This window comes from Parus major, chromosome 17 (assembly GCF_001522545.3).
Source record: "Parus major isolate Abel chromosome 17, Parus_major1.1, whole genome shotgun sequence".
Taxonomy (NCBI): domain Eukaryota; kingdom Metazoa; phylum Chordata; class Aves; order Passeriformes; family Paridae; genus Parus; species Parus major.
Window position 1 is genome coordinate 431,069 of NC_031785.1, and position 13,097 is coordinate 444,165.

The window sequence follows — 13,097 nt, forward strand, 5'->3', positions numbered from 1 at the left end:
GGGCTGTACCGAGCTGTACTCAGGCTATATCTGGGCTATACCAGGTTGTACCCAGGCTGTACCAGGCCTTTACTCCCCGCAGCTTCACCTCTCCCTGTCGTGATGCCACAGCCGCCAGCACGCAATTTTTCAACACCCAAACGCATAAAGATGTCAGCTCAAACTGTTTACTAATTAACACTTTAAAAGACACAAATTAGATATGCGTGGCTAAGAGCAATTATAATCAAGACGAATCTCTCCAGTCATTGGGGAACTGAGGAAACTCCTAATTGCTGGAACCAATGTTTTAAAATCTGAAATCATGCCAGTTAGCAAATATGTTCATTTAAAGAACATTTCTTGTGACTGCACTCAGGAGAATTGACTACAAACATGCAAACAAGGAAAAATATTTCTGTGTAAAATTAAAATTTTAAGCTCTTCTAGATTTACAAGTTCTTCATTAAATATATTTGGAAAGAGCAGCCCATGAAAACTTGTAGCAATTCAGTAGTTAAATGAACTGCCTTTCTTATCAGTTTAAAAGGAATGATGAATACTGGATATTCCCTTTACTAATTAGACTCTCTCTAGACATTTTACACCACGCCAAGCACAAATGAAGAGAGGGTGCACCCTGCCAGAGGCCAGACCACTGCCCTCACTGCCACAGAGCTGTGAACAGTGGCAGTGCCACCACCTTTGCTACCACCTGCACCTGCCCAGGTGTGCGCTCAGTGGCTCTACCCTACCCAGGACAGGCAGGGGTAGCAAGGACAAACCCCCAGAGCCCTGCTGGGAGACCTGGCAGCAGCACTGTCCATCCTACACTCTCCTCTCTGTCCTACATCCACCAAATTAGCCATGAAGTGACAGCTTGTGCTGCTTACACCTGCACTTCACCACCTCTTCACAGCCCAGCTTCCTGTGCACTCCCCTGGGCACAGCTGTGCCATCCTGGGGCACCGAGAGCAGTTCAGGTGCAGTCCAGGATTTGCACCTATTTCCATCATTTTCCTGACAGGGTAGAGTCCTGAAATTCAGCTGCCTGCAGCCTGGAGGATGGGTGTATACATCTGCAAATGTGGTGACAGAGAGCAGTAATTCTTGGAATTCTTTGGGAATATTTTTTGCAAGGCATCTTGCTCCAGGGAGAATGTTCTGGCTGCTTTGGATATCCAGAAGATTTGCTGTAATGGTGCTATTGCTTACAAGGGAAATAAAGCCATGCCGAAATTCACAATATTTATATGTGTAACTCTCTATGTGCAGACAAGATGCTTCATCAAGGAATATGGGCTGCATAATCATACTTTTCATTACACTAGAACGCACACAGCCTGCTACACAGCAGAGCTGTGGGAGAGCAGGCAGGTATTGGCCTCTCCTCCCTGGCCCACACAAATGCTTCCAGTGCTGGCGTCCCCACACTCCACAGGCCTGCAAGGGCACAAGGAAGGCTGTGCAGCCCACCCCCTCCAGGCACCCCTGAGATGCCAGATCTCTCCCACACCTGGAAACACACAGCGATGATGCAGAAGCAAATTCAGCACCACATGGATTTCCCTTTGGCCAAAGGGACCATCTGCTCCCTGGCCAGCTCAGGGCAAGAGTGGGAAAGCGTCTGCATGTGGAAGGGCTGCCAGCCCTGAGCACCCCTGCTCCCAGGGTCCCTCCTGACAGACACAGGCAGTCCCAAACAGACATAGCATGTGTGGCACAAGGCAGACTGCAGTGCCTGAGGCTGTGGGTGCATCTGTCAGCCACTGCCCCTGACAGGCAGCATCTTCACATCCACTACTGCTGCCACAGCAGTCCCATGGGGTGCCTGCAAAAGCCCTGGCAACTGGGACTGATCATCTCCTTGTACTCAGACAAAACTTTCAGGCAGAAGAGGGTGGATTAGGCAACTGGACTCAACTGGAATAAAAAAGCGGAGAAGCCTTGAGGAACCTGGCAGCTTTGCAATGTCATCTTACTCTCTCCCTTGAACCCAGCTAGATGGCATAGGAGGAGGCCTTTGTGACCAATGGTGCCTGAAGAAGCAGGTGCTGCCAGGACAAGTTTCCTCCCTAGTCTGAGGCTTTAGATGTGAAGCGACCTTAGCGGAGCAGCTCCTCAGCACCGTGCCATACACGTTACGCATGTGCCAGAACCACCCTGTTTTGGTGGCTGCCTCCTCCCTGCACTCCTCAAAATTCACTCCCACTGAAGTGCAGCCCAGTTCTCCCAGCAACAACTTCCTAGCATCAGCAAACTAAAAACTGATGAAGGTGTTTACCTGACAGTGCTGAGTGAAGTCCATTTGCCTCCCTAACATGCAAGAGGCTCCTGAGAGTGTCCTGCCTGTACCATGTATTGTTAATACACAAGAAAGGCTAACCAAGACAGACATCTGAAGATAAACAGAAGCCCCCACACTTTGCCATTAAATTCACCACTATGAGTGTCGTCACTCATCATGGATCATAGAGGGCATCCCTGACCCTGGGCTTACTGCTTGACTTTATCCATTCTCTGTGACTTGAGAGATACAAGAAAAGTATTTTCCCCGAGCGTAAGGTTCTTAAAAAGAAGTGAACACAGCCCTTGTGATTTGCTCAGTGCCTGGCTGGCTACTTACCTCTTTTTCGATTTCTGCAAGCGTTTTGATTGTGATACCCAAGAGATCAACTGGCTGCATCTGGAAAGAAAGAAACAAAAATTTCAAATTCAGGGTCAGGTAGTGGGGGTGTATTTGTTTGTTATTTTGTTCTGTTTAAAGTCAGCAAACACTCTACCACCAGAGATTTAGAGGTACCATCTGTAAACACAGGCATGATCCTGTTCCTCATTCCAGGAGGAGAGTGAAACAGCAGACGGTGGGCTGGGGCTACCAGCTTCAACACTTCTCCCTCAGCGTGACAGATGACACTCAGCTCGGTGCTGCTCTGCTCAGGGAGATCTGTCACCTCCCCTGTGCAGAACGAGTCTGTAACACCGATGGAACTCTGTGGCCGCAGCACGAGGTGTGAGCAGCACCAGCTGCGGGAAGCCCTGACCAAACTGACCATATGGTGGCAATGGTGTCTAAAGGATCCGCAGGGAGGATTAGCACAACCTAATCTCTCTGCATTTGTCCTCACAGCAGGGACTTCAGCTTTCTGGGAATAACGGCCCATAAACAACCCTCTCAGAAAGCAAGGGATGTGAAAAACCCCTGTCAGCACGAAAAAGAAAGCACAAAGCTGGACCACTACTGAAAAAATCAGACACTGCTGATAGCCCAGTGTTTACCTTAACAGCTTCCTGTAAACTGATTTCTAAAAAGATGCTGCTTTAGGATCAGATGGATTCAGGAACTGCTAGTGGGATACTGAATCTTTGAGCTCTGGATCATCATCAACTTTAACAGGCATGGCCCAGTGACACCCAGAGGTCATACCGAAGCAGTAGCAGTGTTTCTGTTTGGGAGAAGCAGCCGTGCCCTGCCCGTGCTGTCAGCAGCATGCTCCACCAGTGTGGCCCTGCAGTGCCCGGTGTGGAGCAGGCACCACCCAGAGCCCTCTGCAGCTTTCCCGCAGCCAGGCAGGACCCTGGCGGCAGCTGGTGGCACTGGAGTGCACTGTGCCATCCCCACTGCCCTGAACTTCTGCAGTGACAACAGAAGTAGTAAAGCTGTTGGCACTATGCCATCCTCACAGCAAGTAAATCCAGGAGAACTCTGCATCTGCAGCTTCCTTTACAATCTACGCTGAGAAATTAGGAAGGCTTTCAGCACCACAGAGTCCCATTGCCATTCCTATTTTTGACGGTAATAAACCTTGAAATCCCAGGGGAATTCAGTTTTAGAAGCAATCTGGCAAAAGCCTTTCACACCTAATAGGCGGCTATTGTGACATGCAACCTCTGCCTGTCTCAAGCACTGTGTATGTGTTTGGCCCCACAACAGAACAGCTCCCAGAAGCAGGTAACTGGTCTTTATGTTTTGTGATCACCCTCCATGAAACAATGAATTTCAGACACTGGGAGAACAACAAAGGCAACTCACCCCTTCAGGAGCACAGGCAAACTTCTCCGAAATCATAAAAGGCACTCCATCCATTGCTGAAAGGGACAAGACATCATGTGACATTTCCAGCTGGCTTCTGACATGCAACTTCACATATTCCCAGGGACAGATCAAGTATTCACAGCATTGACACATGACTGATTGCTCTTAAACCAGCCTTTTTCTCCCTCAAAACTGCAAGTGGTTTCTTTCCATTTAAGACATAGCTGTGTCAGACCCTACCAAACCAGGAATCCAACAAATTCTCCTTGCTCTATCCATATACCATTTCATGGCCTCAATTCTGCATTTTCCAATTTCGTGCAGCTGGCAAAGCAGGACAGTATTTGAAACTGGAAGGAGGACACACTTCTGTTTATTACCTCCTCACCAAACGATTTCAGCACACTCGATGGTGTCTGAGCAAGAGAATAAGGAACAGCTGGTTCAGGGGACTTGTAGCCCCCAAAGCAGTCAATACCACCACCTGTGTACCAGGCAGTAAGTTGTCACCACCTTGGCAGGATGATGACAAACACCGGGGCCAAGCACCCTCCCTGGCCCAGCTGTTGTCAGTGTAAACTCAACAGTGAGAAGTGGAGCTCAAACACTTGCAAACCACATCTGGAGGATGTAAACCAGTGGAATATGAAGACAGACATGAGGACATGACACACACGGCACAGCCTCATGTTACAAGGCTCAGCTTTTTCTGTAGCGTAACCTTAATGGTACTCAGAGCACTGTTTGCCTTTATACCATTTTGTATATTCATCCCAGTGCAATGATGCACTAGGATGTGTTTGTGCCTTGCTATCACCATGTCACAGGAAGCCTCCCACAAGATGTTGTAGTACAAGGGAGACACTTATTTTTAGAACATGTAACTCAGCAATTTGCACACAAGACTGGAAAGGGCATGTTTCTAAGGCAGCACACACCCCAGATACACCCCCTTTATTGCACTTACACCTTTAACATCTGAAGTCTTTAAATTTCAACTCTGAAAGAAACAAAAACTTCAAATTAGAGCAAATTTAAGCCCTGAGAGGCCCTCCAGTGATCCTCAAATAGGGTTTTCTTTCAGAAAGCATCTGCACCCTCAAACCCAGTGCTCCTCTGTCTGCTGTTTCTAACTTCTACAGCACTGCTGAGTTACCATGTTAGTAATTAAACAAGGGTCATTTAAGAACACTCAGCCTTTTACATTTGCTTTGTCTATTTTAGATTTAAAAAACCCCTCCACGGGAATAATTTTGTTATCAAAGGTCCTGTGTGGCAGCCACAGAGCAAAGGGAAATAAAAGGAAACAGATGAAAAGCAGCATCACCAAATCCAGGAAGTTTTAAACCTGAAAGACCATCTGCACTTGTTATCCGACAGAAACTCTCTTTGATCAGCCACACGCCAGCTTTTGTAAAGTAATCTAAAGGCTGAGCAAGGCGGAGTGTGCGCGTTCCCACAGCCCCACAGCCCCCCCGGGCCTCGGCCACGCGCTCCAGCCCACCCCAGCTCACAACTATGGAGCAAAGCAGCAGATAAAAGCAGGGTGAGCCAAAGGCTCCACAGCGCAATTAGCACTCTCCTAAACAAACGAGCTTCAACAGAGCTGTAATTAAGCAGGCCTGTAATTAAGTATATGCCCTTTATCATAACGATCATGCTTAAAAATGGCATGATGCATGGAAGTGTGTTATTAATGCTGCACTCCCCAAGCGCGGGCGCGTGTGTGGAGCTGCCGTGTCAGGCCTGTCACCAGCCTGCTGCTAAAATGCATTAAAGGCAGAGAGCAGAAAACAAGGTGCTCATTCAGCATCTCCTTTCACAGCCAGGCACTGGTGTCACGGGGGTTTAAATACCACCAATTCTGGAAACTTTACAGAAACTGAGTTCTGAGCGGCCACTGCCACTGCCTGTCCCAGCACCAGGAGGGCAGCAGTCCCCAGCCTCCGTCCCATGGCTCAGCTGGGCTCCAGGAGCCCTTTGGCCACCCAAGGGGCTGCAGAGAGGCAGGGGGGACCCCCAAGACAAGATGCATGGGGAGCAGCGCTCCTGGGCTGAGCATATGGCCTGAATGAAGTGGATGCTCTGGGGGAAGGACCCTCCTGTGCCCCCATCAACCTGGGGTGCCCTGCTCACAGGGTGAGACACCCACAGCTGCTGCTGCTGCTGCTCAAGGTGGGCTTTTTCACATTTGGGAGAACTTCAAGGGTGAAGCCCCCTCCTCCCAGAGAAGCTCATGGAGACTTGCAATGATCTCCAGGGCCAAGCAAGCTCCAGGAAAGAGCTCCCATGGCTCTGCGGGAGCCTGACAGGTTGTCCAACACTGGGGTGTCCAGTACAAGGGGCTGGGCATGGGGACCATTACTCCCACCTACACTGTGAGGCAGCACACAACTGCTGCTCACAGTAGCAGCTAATTTCATAAGAAAATTAAATGAAACCACAAGTCTAGGAGGACATTTTAATTCCATGTCCCTTGTTTTGAAGTTCTTCTCAACATCATGTTGTAATGTAAATGTAAACATCAGCAGCAGCCTCTGATTTCTCCCTTTTTCCTTTTTTTTTTTCCCTCTTGGCTTTAAAGCATTCCTGGCAGGCATGCCAGTGACAGTGAGTGACTGCTGTGCTGAGATCCTGCCCTGTGTCACCACCTCCATGGGCAGTGTCACACTCACAGACCCTGAGCTGTAGCTCCCATTTTAGTGTGGCCAAAAGCTATACCAGGTTCCTCCTTGTCAATCTGTGCAACATTTGAGATCAGCAGACGGTAACACCAGGGGATAAAGGAACAGTTTTGACAAAGCACAGTTCTCTCCAAAGGTACACATGCTGATTCAAATAAAAATGGGCAAGGTCCCCATTTTATAGCACTACTCATGATATCATAGGAGCAGCTCACACATTGACCCACACAGGCTTCAACTTCTTTAAAGGTTGTGACTTAAAAATATTTCTAAAGACCTATAAAATGTTTGCACCTTGCAGATTAAAGCCTCCTTGCACAGCAGGCAAGGCTGCTCTTGCCCATCCAAGCCTCAGAGGCCCAGCACAGCAGGCTCTCTCCGTGCCGCTACATCCACCTGTAGCGGCACCTGTGACAGGTCAGGGAGGCACTCGTGCCCTTCTTCCTCAAAATGGAGCTAAATAAAATCAGATTTCAGACGGAAAACTGTTTCCAATGGCTGTTTGCTGCCTCCCAGGATCAGCCCCTTCCTGAGGGTCACAGCTAATTCACTCAGGCACTGCAATTAGTTAAAGGAGTTAAAAGGAGCTTGCAGCTAAAACCAACCTCACAAAGCACAACCCCAAAGGACAGTGTTCCCAAGAAACCCTGACAGCAGGCAGGAAGGGGATGGGTGCCTCAGTGCCCCTTCCTCGGTGCAGGACCACTGAACACACACTACCTGCTGGCTGTTTCTCTGTAATTTACCAAGACTTGTTCTCAGGCTCTAGTGGGGGGACACCAAAGCATGCTCTATAATTCATCTTGCTAGCTCACTTAGAAATCCTCTCTTTAATCTGTAAAAGTATTGTCACCCTTGTCTAAGCACTCGAGAGATGCTGCCTTCTGCGCTGCAGACTCCAACTAAATCTCAGTTGTCAAATTAGTAATTCATCTTTCTTGAATAACTATATTTTTAGCCAAGCTACCAGATTTAAATGATCAGACCTGCCAATGCTACCCTAATTTAAACATGCTGACGAACTTTCACAGGCAGCATCAGCTAACATAATGAGTTTCTGGATGACAAAGAACTTCAGACGGTAGTTCTCTACACTACCCAGCGTAATAAGCACTTGTTCTTTTCTACAATGTGCACATAAAAGAGAAATCTAAATAATAGTTGCTGTAATTATCTTGAAAAATATGTGGTGATTAATGGTGATTATGAAAATCTGTATAATTGTTCACTAATGCTCCAAAGATCAGATGCTGTCTTGAAGCAACCATCAGTGAAGAACTTGGAAACACAAAAGCTTCCAAGCTGCTGTCTGCTAGAAGCCCTGAGAGTGGGATCAGCTGTGTGCCAGCTCAGCCTTCACCCTGCCATGACCTCTGCCAGAGGTTCCAGCATGTCCACGACGTGACGCTTGTGTCATTGTGGCTGAAAGCACCAAGTTCAACCTGTTATTTATGCAAATAATTAATTACTCTTGTATCCAACTCACAGTTTGTCATGACACATTAATGACTTGATAGACTTCTATGAACTAGTGAGCACAGGACAGCAGAGCGCTTTTATCGTCATTTAATTTAAAAACGATCCTGTGTGAAATTATCTAGTTGTGAGTGATGGAAGCATAAAGAACAGACTCAGCAAAGCTTCTTTTGGATCATTGCTTTATTAATGGTAACGTCAGGGAAATGAAAAATGCTAACATTGTCATATTTAACTCCTGGGTACAGATGAATCGCTGCCTCAGAGCCTGGCGGGCTCCGTTTGCACACTGCAGTGAGTGCTAATTCCTCACACCACAATTGTGGGGATACACAGCCATGGAAGAGTTTATATGCCTTAACTCACAAGGAAATAACAGCTGTTTCTGCATTGAATTCTCACCATAAGCTTTTATAGCTTTGCATTTCTTTATTGCTGTTTTTGCATAGCCTTTTACGCTTGAATTTTGAATTTCTGATATTAAAAATATTTAAATAAATAAATCCCTTGAAAAACGTTTTCCTGCATGACCGAAAATGAAGAACTGTTAATCCAAACCAACAAAAAACCCAGTACTGAGTGCACTACTGCCGCCTTCAAAATTTAAATGACCTTAGATTTTAGAAAGGGCTTTCTCTAGAGCTGCAGAACTGTTCCCATTTTCCCCAGACCTGAATGCTGATAGAGTGTTCATCCTTTACCAAGAAGAGTATCTCATAAACCAGCCTACAGCAACAGTGTAAAACCAGCAGATCTCCCCTGCTTAGAGAAAACTTGCTTTTCAGCTAAATGGCACCAGAGGAATCTGAAAGCAGATTGAGAAGCAGAGGCTGGCACAGAGCTCAGGCACAGAGGTGCTTGGAGGGGAGCCACGGTCAGGCTGGAGGGACAGTGGCTCTCAGAAGAGGCACTGGGCCAGTGGCAGCTGGGCCCCCATGCCACTGAAGCAGGAAAGCGCCACGAGCAGCCTGTGCCCCAGCAGCAGCAGAGCCCTGCATGGGGCAAGGCTGGGGCTCAGCTGCAGTGACCCACAGCAGACAGGACATGCTGTCACCTGGGTGGGCTGAGCAGCCATGGGGAGCTGGAGGCAGTGTGGTGCTGGCCAGGGCAGGCTGGAGCCAGGCCACCTGCCCCCGGTGCCCGCTGGCAGCCCCTGCCAAGCACACAGCTCTGGTTCCCACCCATGGCCCTCTGCTTCCCAGCACGTGTCCTGGTGTGAGCTCTGCACTCCTGAGCTTCTCCTGCACCCATGCATGGAAGGTGGAGCAGGACACCTGTACAAAGCAGGCATGCTGTGCCCTTGTACAGGGGAAACCATTCAAAATTCAGCTCTCTGTGATGCTGAGCCTCCTCCTCCTGTATTTCTATACACAGAGATTTAAACAGCAGCCTGAACAGTAAATGTGTGTGTGCTTTGTGCTACGGTGCACCAAGGCCCAGATGGTGCCACACCAAATCATTGATGGCAAAACCCCAGGGCCAAAACCAAAAGCAGCCTTTCCTGAAAGCTCCTGCCAAGCTGTCTGCAACGGGGAACCTGCAGCTGCCCCAGCTGTGTTCCCCAGCTGCAGACACCAACCCCAACATGCATACAACTTCTCTGTGTCATACAAAGTACAGAGGTGCAGGTGGGGGCACAGGCAGGGGCACAGGCAGGGGCTCAGGGCTCAGCTCTGCTTGCCCAGGGCACAAGCCCAAGCTCATGAGAGCCCCAGAGCACTTCATGTGGCTCCAGGGGCAGCTGTGTTGCAGGTCCTGCGGCTCCTGGGCAGCAAGAGCTCTCTGCAGGGCTGTTGTGGGCCACAGCCAGCTGGGAATGGCCAGCCCTGTGCCCTGTGCATGGGTATGGCCAGGTAGCAGGACAGCAGCAGCACCAAACCACCCAGTGCTGGTGCAGGGAGTGGGAGAGCAGGGGCCTCCTGGGCTGGGGAAGGAACCTCTGCTTTAGGAAAGGTTTACAGATTTCCTGTTTGTCTTAAAATTACTTTGATTAAAAAAACAGTCCTGGACTAAATTTTCATTTTTGCTAATTTGATTGTCAGCCTTGATTTTCTCCGCTTCCTGCATAGCTCATGACATGGCACAATTAGTTCTTTACTGCTAAGATCAAGCCACAAAAACACTTGAAAAAATAGCCCTGGATTTGATTATTTTCTTTTTAAAATAAAGTGAAGGTTAAGTACTGCATGGTGACGCCTAAGGAGCACCTCAGCACTGTGACTCCATCAGCACCAGAGAACATGGAGAGACTTCAAACAAGCTTTTCAAATTGCAAGTGTTTAGGAGCTCTTGATTTTATTATTTTTTAATAAAATGTCCCCTTTGAAGTCTCTGCACCACACTAAACTTCAAAGATCACACCTTAGCATGTGCTGTTTCCAAGCCACAACCCTTAATTAATTAGAGCAGAGCAGATACAAACCAGGGCACTCGCATGGGGCTGAGGCAGAGCCAGTACACGGCCCTCTTAGTGATGGGGAGGCAAAGGCAAAGGCAAAGGCAAAGGCAAAGGCAAAGGCAAAGGCAAAGGCATCTATTCATGGCTGCGTGCTGAAGAGAAACCCAGATCTTTTCCATTCCCTTCAGCTCTGGCTGTAATGATAGACTCCTTGGAAGTCATTAAACATGTAATGTCTGTCTGCCACGGCAGCCGGGCAGCGTAGGCTGCAGCAGCACTTGCAAAAAGCATCTCGGGCAGCCCCACAATGGCTGCAGTGTTCCCTGGCCAGCAGCTGTAAATTCCTGCTGCTTGATGAGAGAAACATCCACATGGCTTCCAGTGCTGCAGGGTAGAGTAGGGGGTATTAAATCCACACATATTGTTACAGTGTCTGGCCCCGGAAGGTTTTTCCTTAGCTGAGCCACCTATAGTGTGAGGTGGGATTTGCTGCCACTGTGACTGTCCTAGGCTCTCCAGACTCTCTGGACAGCAGCCAGGTTACTGGCCAGGAGCAGATGCTCACACTTGCAATGGTGCTGTGATCTGGCCCAGCAGCACCCTCCAGCAGTGCACTGAGTGACCAACATCTGTCCCACAGGACTCCCAGGGGAGACTACGGTGCATGGTCCTCTCTTTACATGGTTTTGCTTTAAGGTACTCAAGTTATTTTTAACACACAGCAGCTTTGTGTTTCAAATAAAAGCAAGAGAAAGGAGCTAAATCAGCTGCCCTGACAACATGGTGCTCTCCGTTCTGTAAGCATGCCTGCATGTTAGAGAGAAGAAACTCATCACGAGCATGACTAGGAATGATGTGGGGATACCCATCTTCTGCCCTGAAGCTCACTGATGCACAGAACATGCTCCCACCATCCCACAAAGCATTCATCCAGCCAGAAGAGCCTCGACAGAGACCCAAAGCTAAGGCCTTCAGTGCTGGAGAGGATGGCACAGGGCACAGGCATGCTGCACTGCCCAGCTGCAGGGGAAGGTCCCTGACACCGTGGGCTGGGGAGCTGAAAGCCAGGGGAGGTGCCCTCCTCATCCTCTTCCTCCTGCCAGACAAAGAGCCACAGCCCTGCCCAGCCAAAAGTGGTTCTGCAGGAGGAGATCCTCTGCACCACATATGATCCAGATCTTCTAATGGGATTTAATTTTTAAGTGCTCAAAATCATTACAGGAGCCACATAATTCTATCAGGTAAATTTCATTTGCATATGCAAATTATATCTAAACACACTGCACCATTAATATGACCAGTAATTACATAATAATAGTCACCAATCTCCGCACACATCAAACTTACAGTTTTGTAGCTATTAAGGAAATTGTGCTTTGTAATTAAGATAATCCTCATTTCTAGATGCTAATTAACTATATAATAATTAGCTTCTTTTGGTAATGCAAATTAAGTATTTTCATCCTTATTGGTAAGAGTTGCTTATCACTTAAAAAAGAGACAACCTAGAAATAATCCCTCCTCCCCCCTAAAGGTGAAAAGGTAACTCCATTTTTACCAGTCTCATTTGTGAATGTAAATTAGCCCTGATTAATCAAATCTCAGATTAATGTGCCCATCTTGTAGCACAGCCAGTGCCTGGTGTGGCCCTGCAGCCCTCAGAGGACGAGGGCTGCTCGTGGCCCTTTGGCTCCTCTCCACTGGTGCTGGCACTGCAGAGCTCCCTGTCCCAGCACAGTGGGGACCAGCCACCAGCCCCCCTTGGGGACACCCTGTGCCACCCACCCAGAGCACCCAGAGCCACCCCAGCACGTGGCTGGTGCCACCGAGCCCTGGGCTGGCGGGCAGTGGTGGCAGGTGTGAGTGGCAGCACCGCCAGCCTGCCACGCCACCGCGGCAGGGCTCGGCCTTGGCGCAGCGCATTCATCATCTGCTAAACCAATCCACCCACTCTGCACCACCATTTGTCATTAATTATGCTAATCAGCACACCATTACTCTCCAATGACACCACGGCACTTATTAGCCAGTTATGGTTTTTCAAAAGCACAGCTCATCGTGTATGTGAGTGCTGTGCCTGCATTAGCCTACAGGGAAGAAATGTCCAATTATGAAAAGAAGAAATTTGCTATTATCTCCCTCTAACAAACCAATTTAGTAATTATAAAAGTCTCTGAACTCAGAAGGATTTGTTAAGAAGAGCTGAGTGATGAAACCACAGAATTTTCTTTGCAATAACTTTCTGAGTTGGAATTGAAGTGACAACAGAGAATGAGCAGTTTTTATTATCTTAATTACAACTCTTGCATCTTCATTTTAGATGATCAAAAAGCAGAATTTATCAAATACAGGCCTGTATTTAGCTCTTCCCTTAACCTATCCAATTTATTTTAACAGATATGCAGCCAAATGTACATAACATGTCACAGACCCCGAGATGGGCCTGGCCAGTTCCCAATAAGCAGCTCTGAAGCATGGATGTGACGACACAGCAACTCCTGCACAGAGCCACCCACACAGAGCC

General features: G+C 48.3%; 1 protein-coding gene across 2 annotated transcripts in view; it reads right to left on the reverse strand.

The window, feature by feature from the left end:
- The window catches only part of MVB12B (multivesicular body subunit 12B), a 59,823-nt gene that overhangs the window by 8,470 nt on the left and 38,256 nt on the right, over positions 1–13,097 (reverse strand). For both annotated transcript variants that reach the window (XM_019008450.2, XM_015644881.3), the window contains 2 exons: positions 4,013–4,068; positions 2,606–2,665 (listed from right to left, as the gene is read on the reverse strand). In XM_019008450.2, the coding sequence (XP_018863995.1) occupies positions 2,606–2,665; positions 4,013–4,068 (116 nt within the window). The remainder of the gene's footprint in view (positions 1–2,605; positions 2,666–4,012; positions 4,069–13,097) is intronic.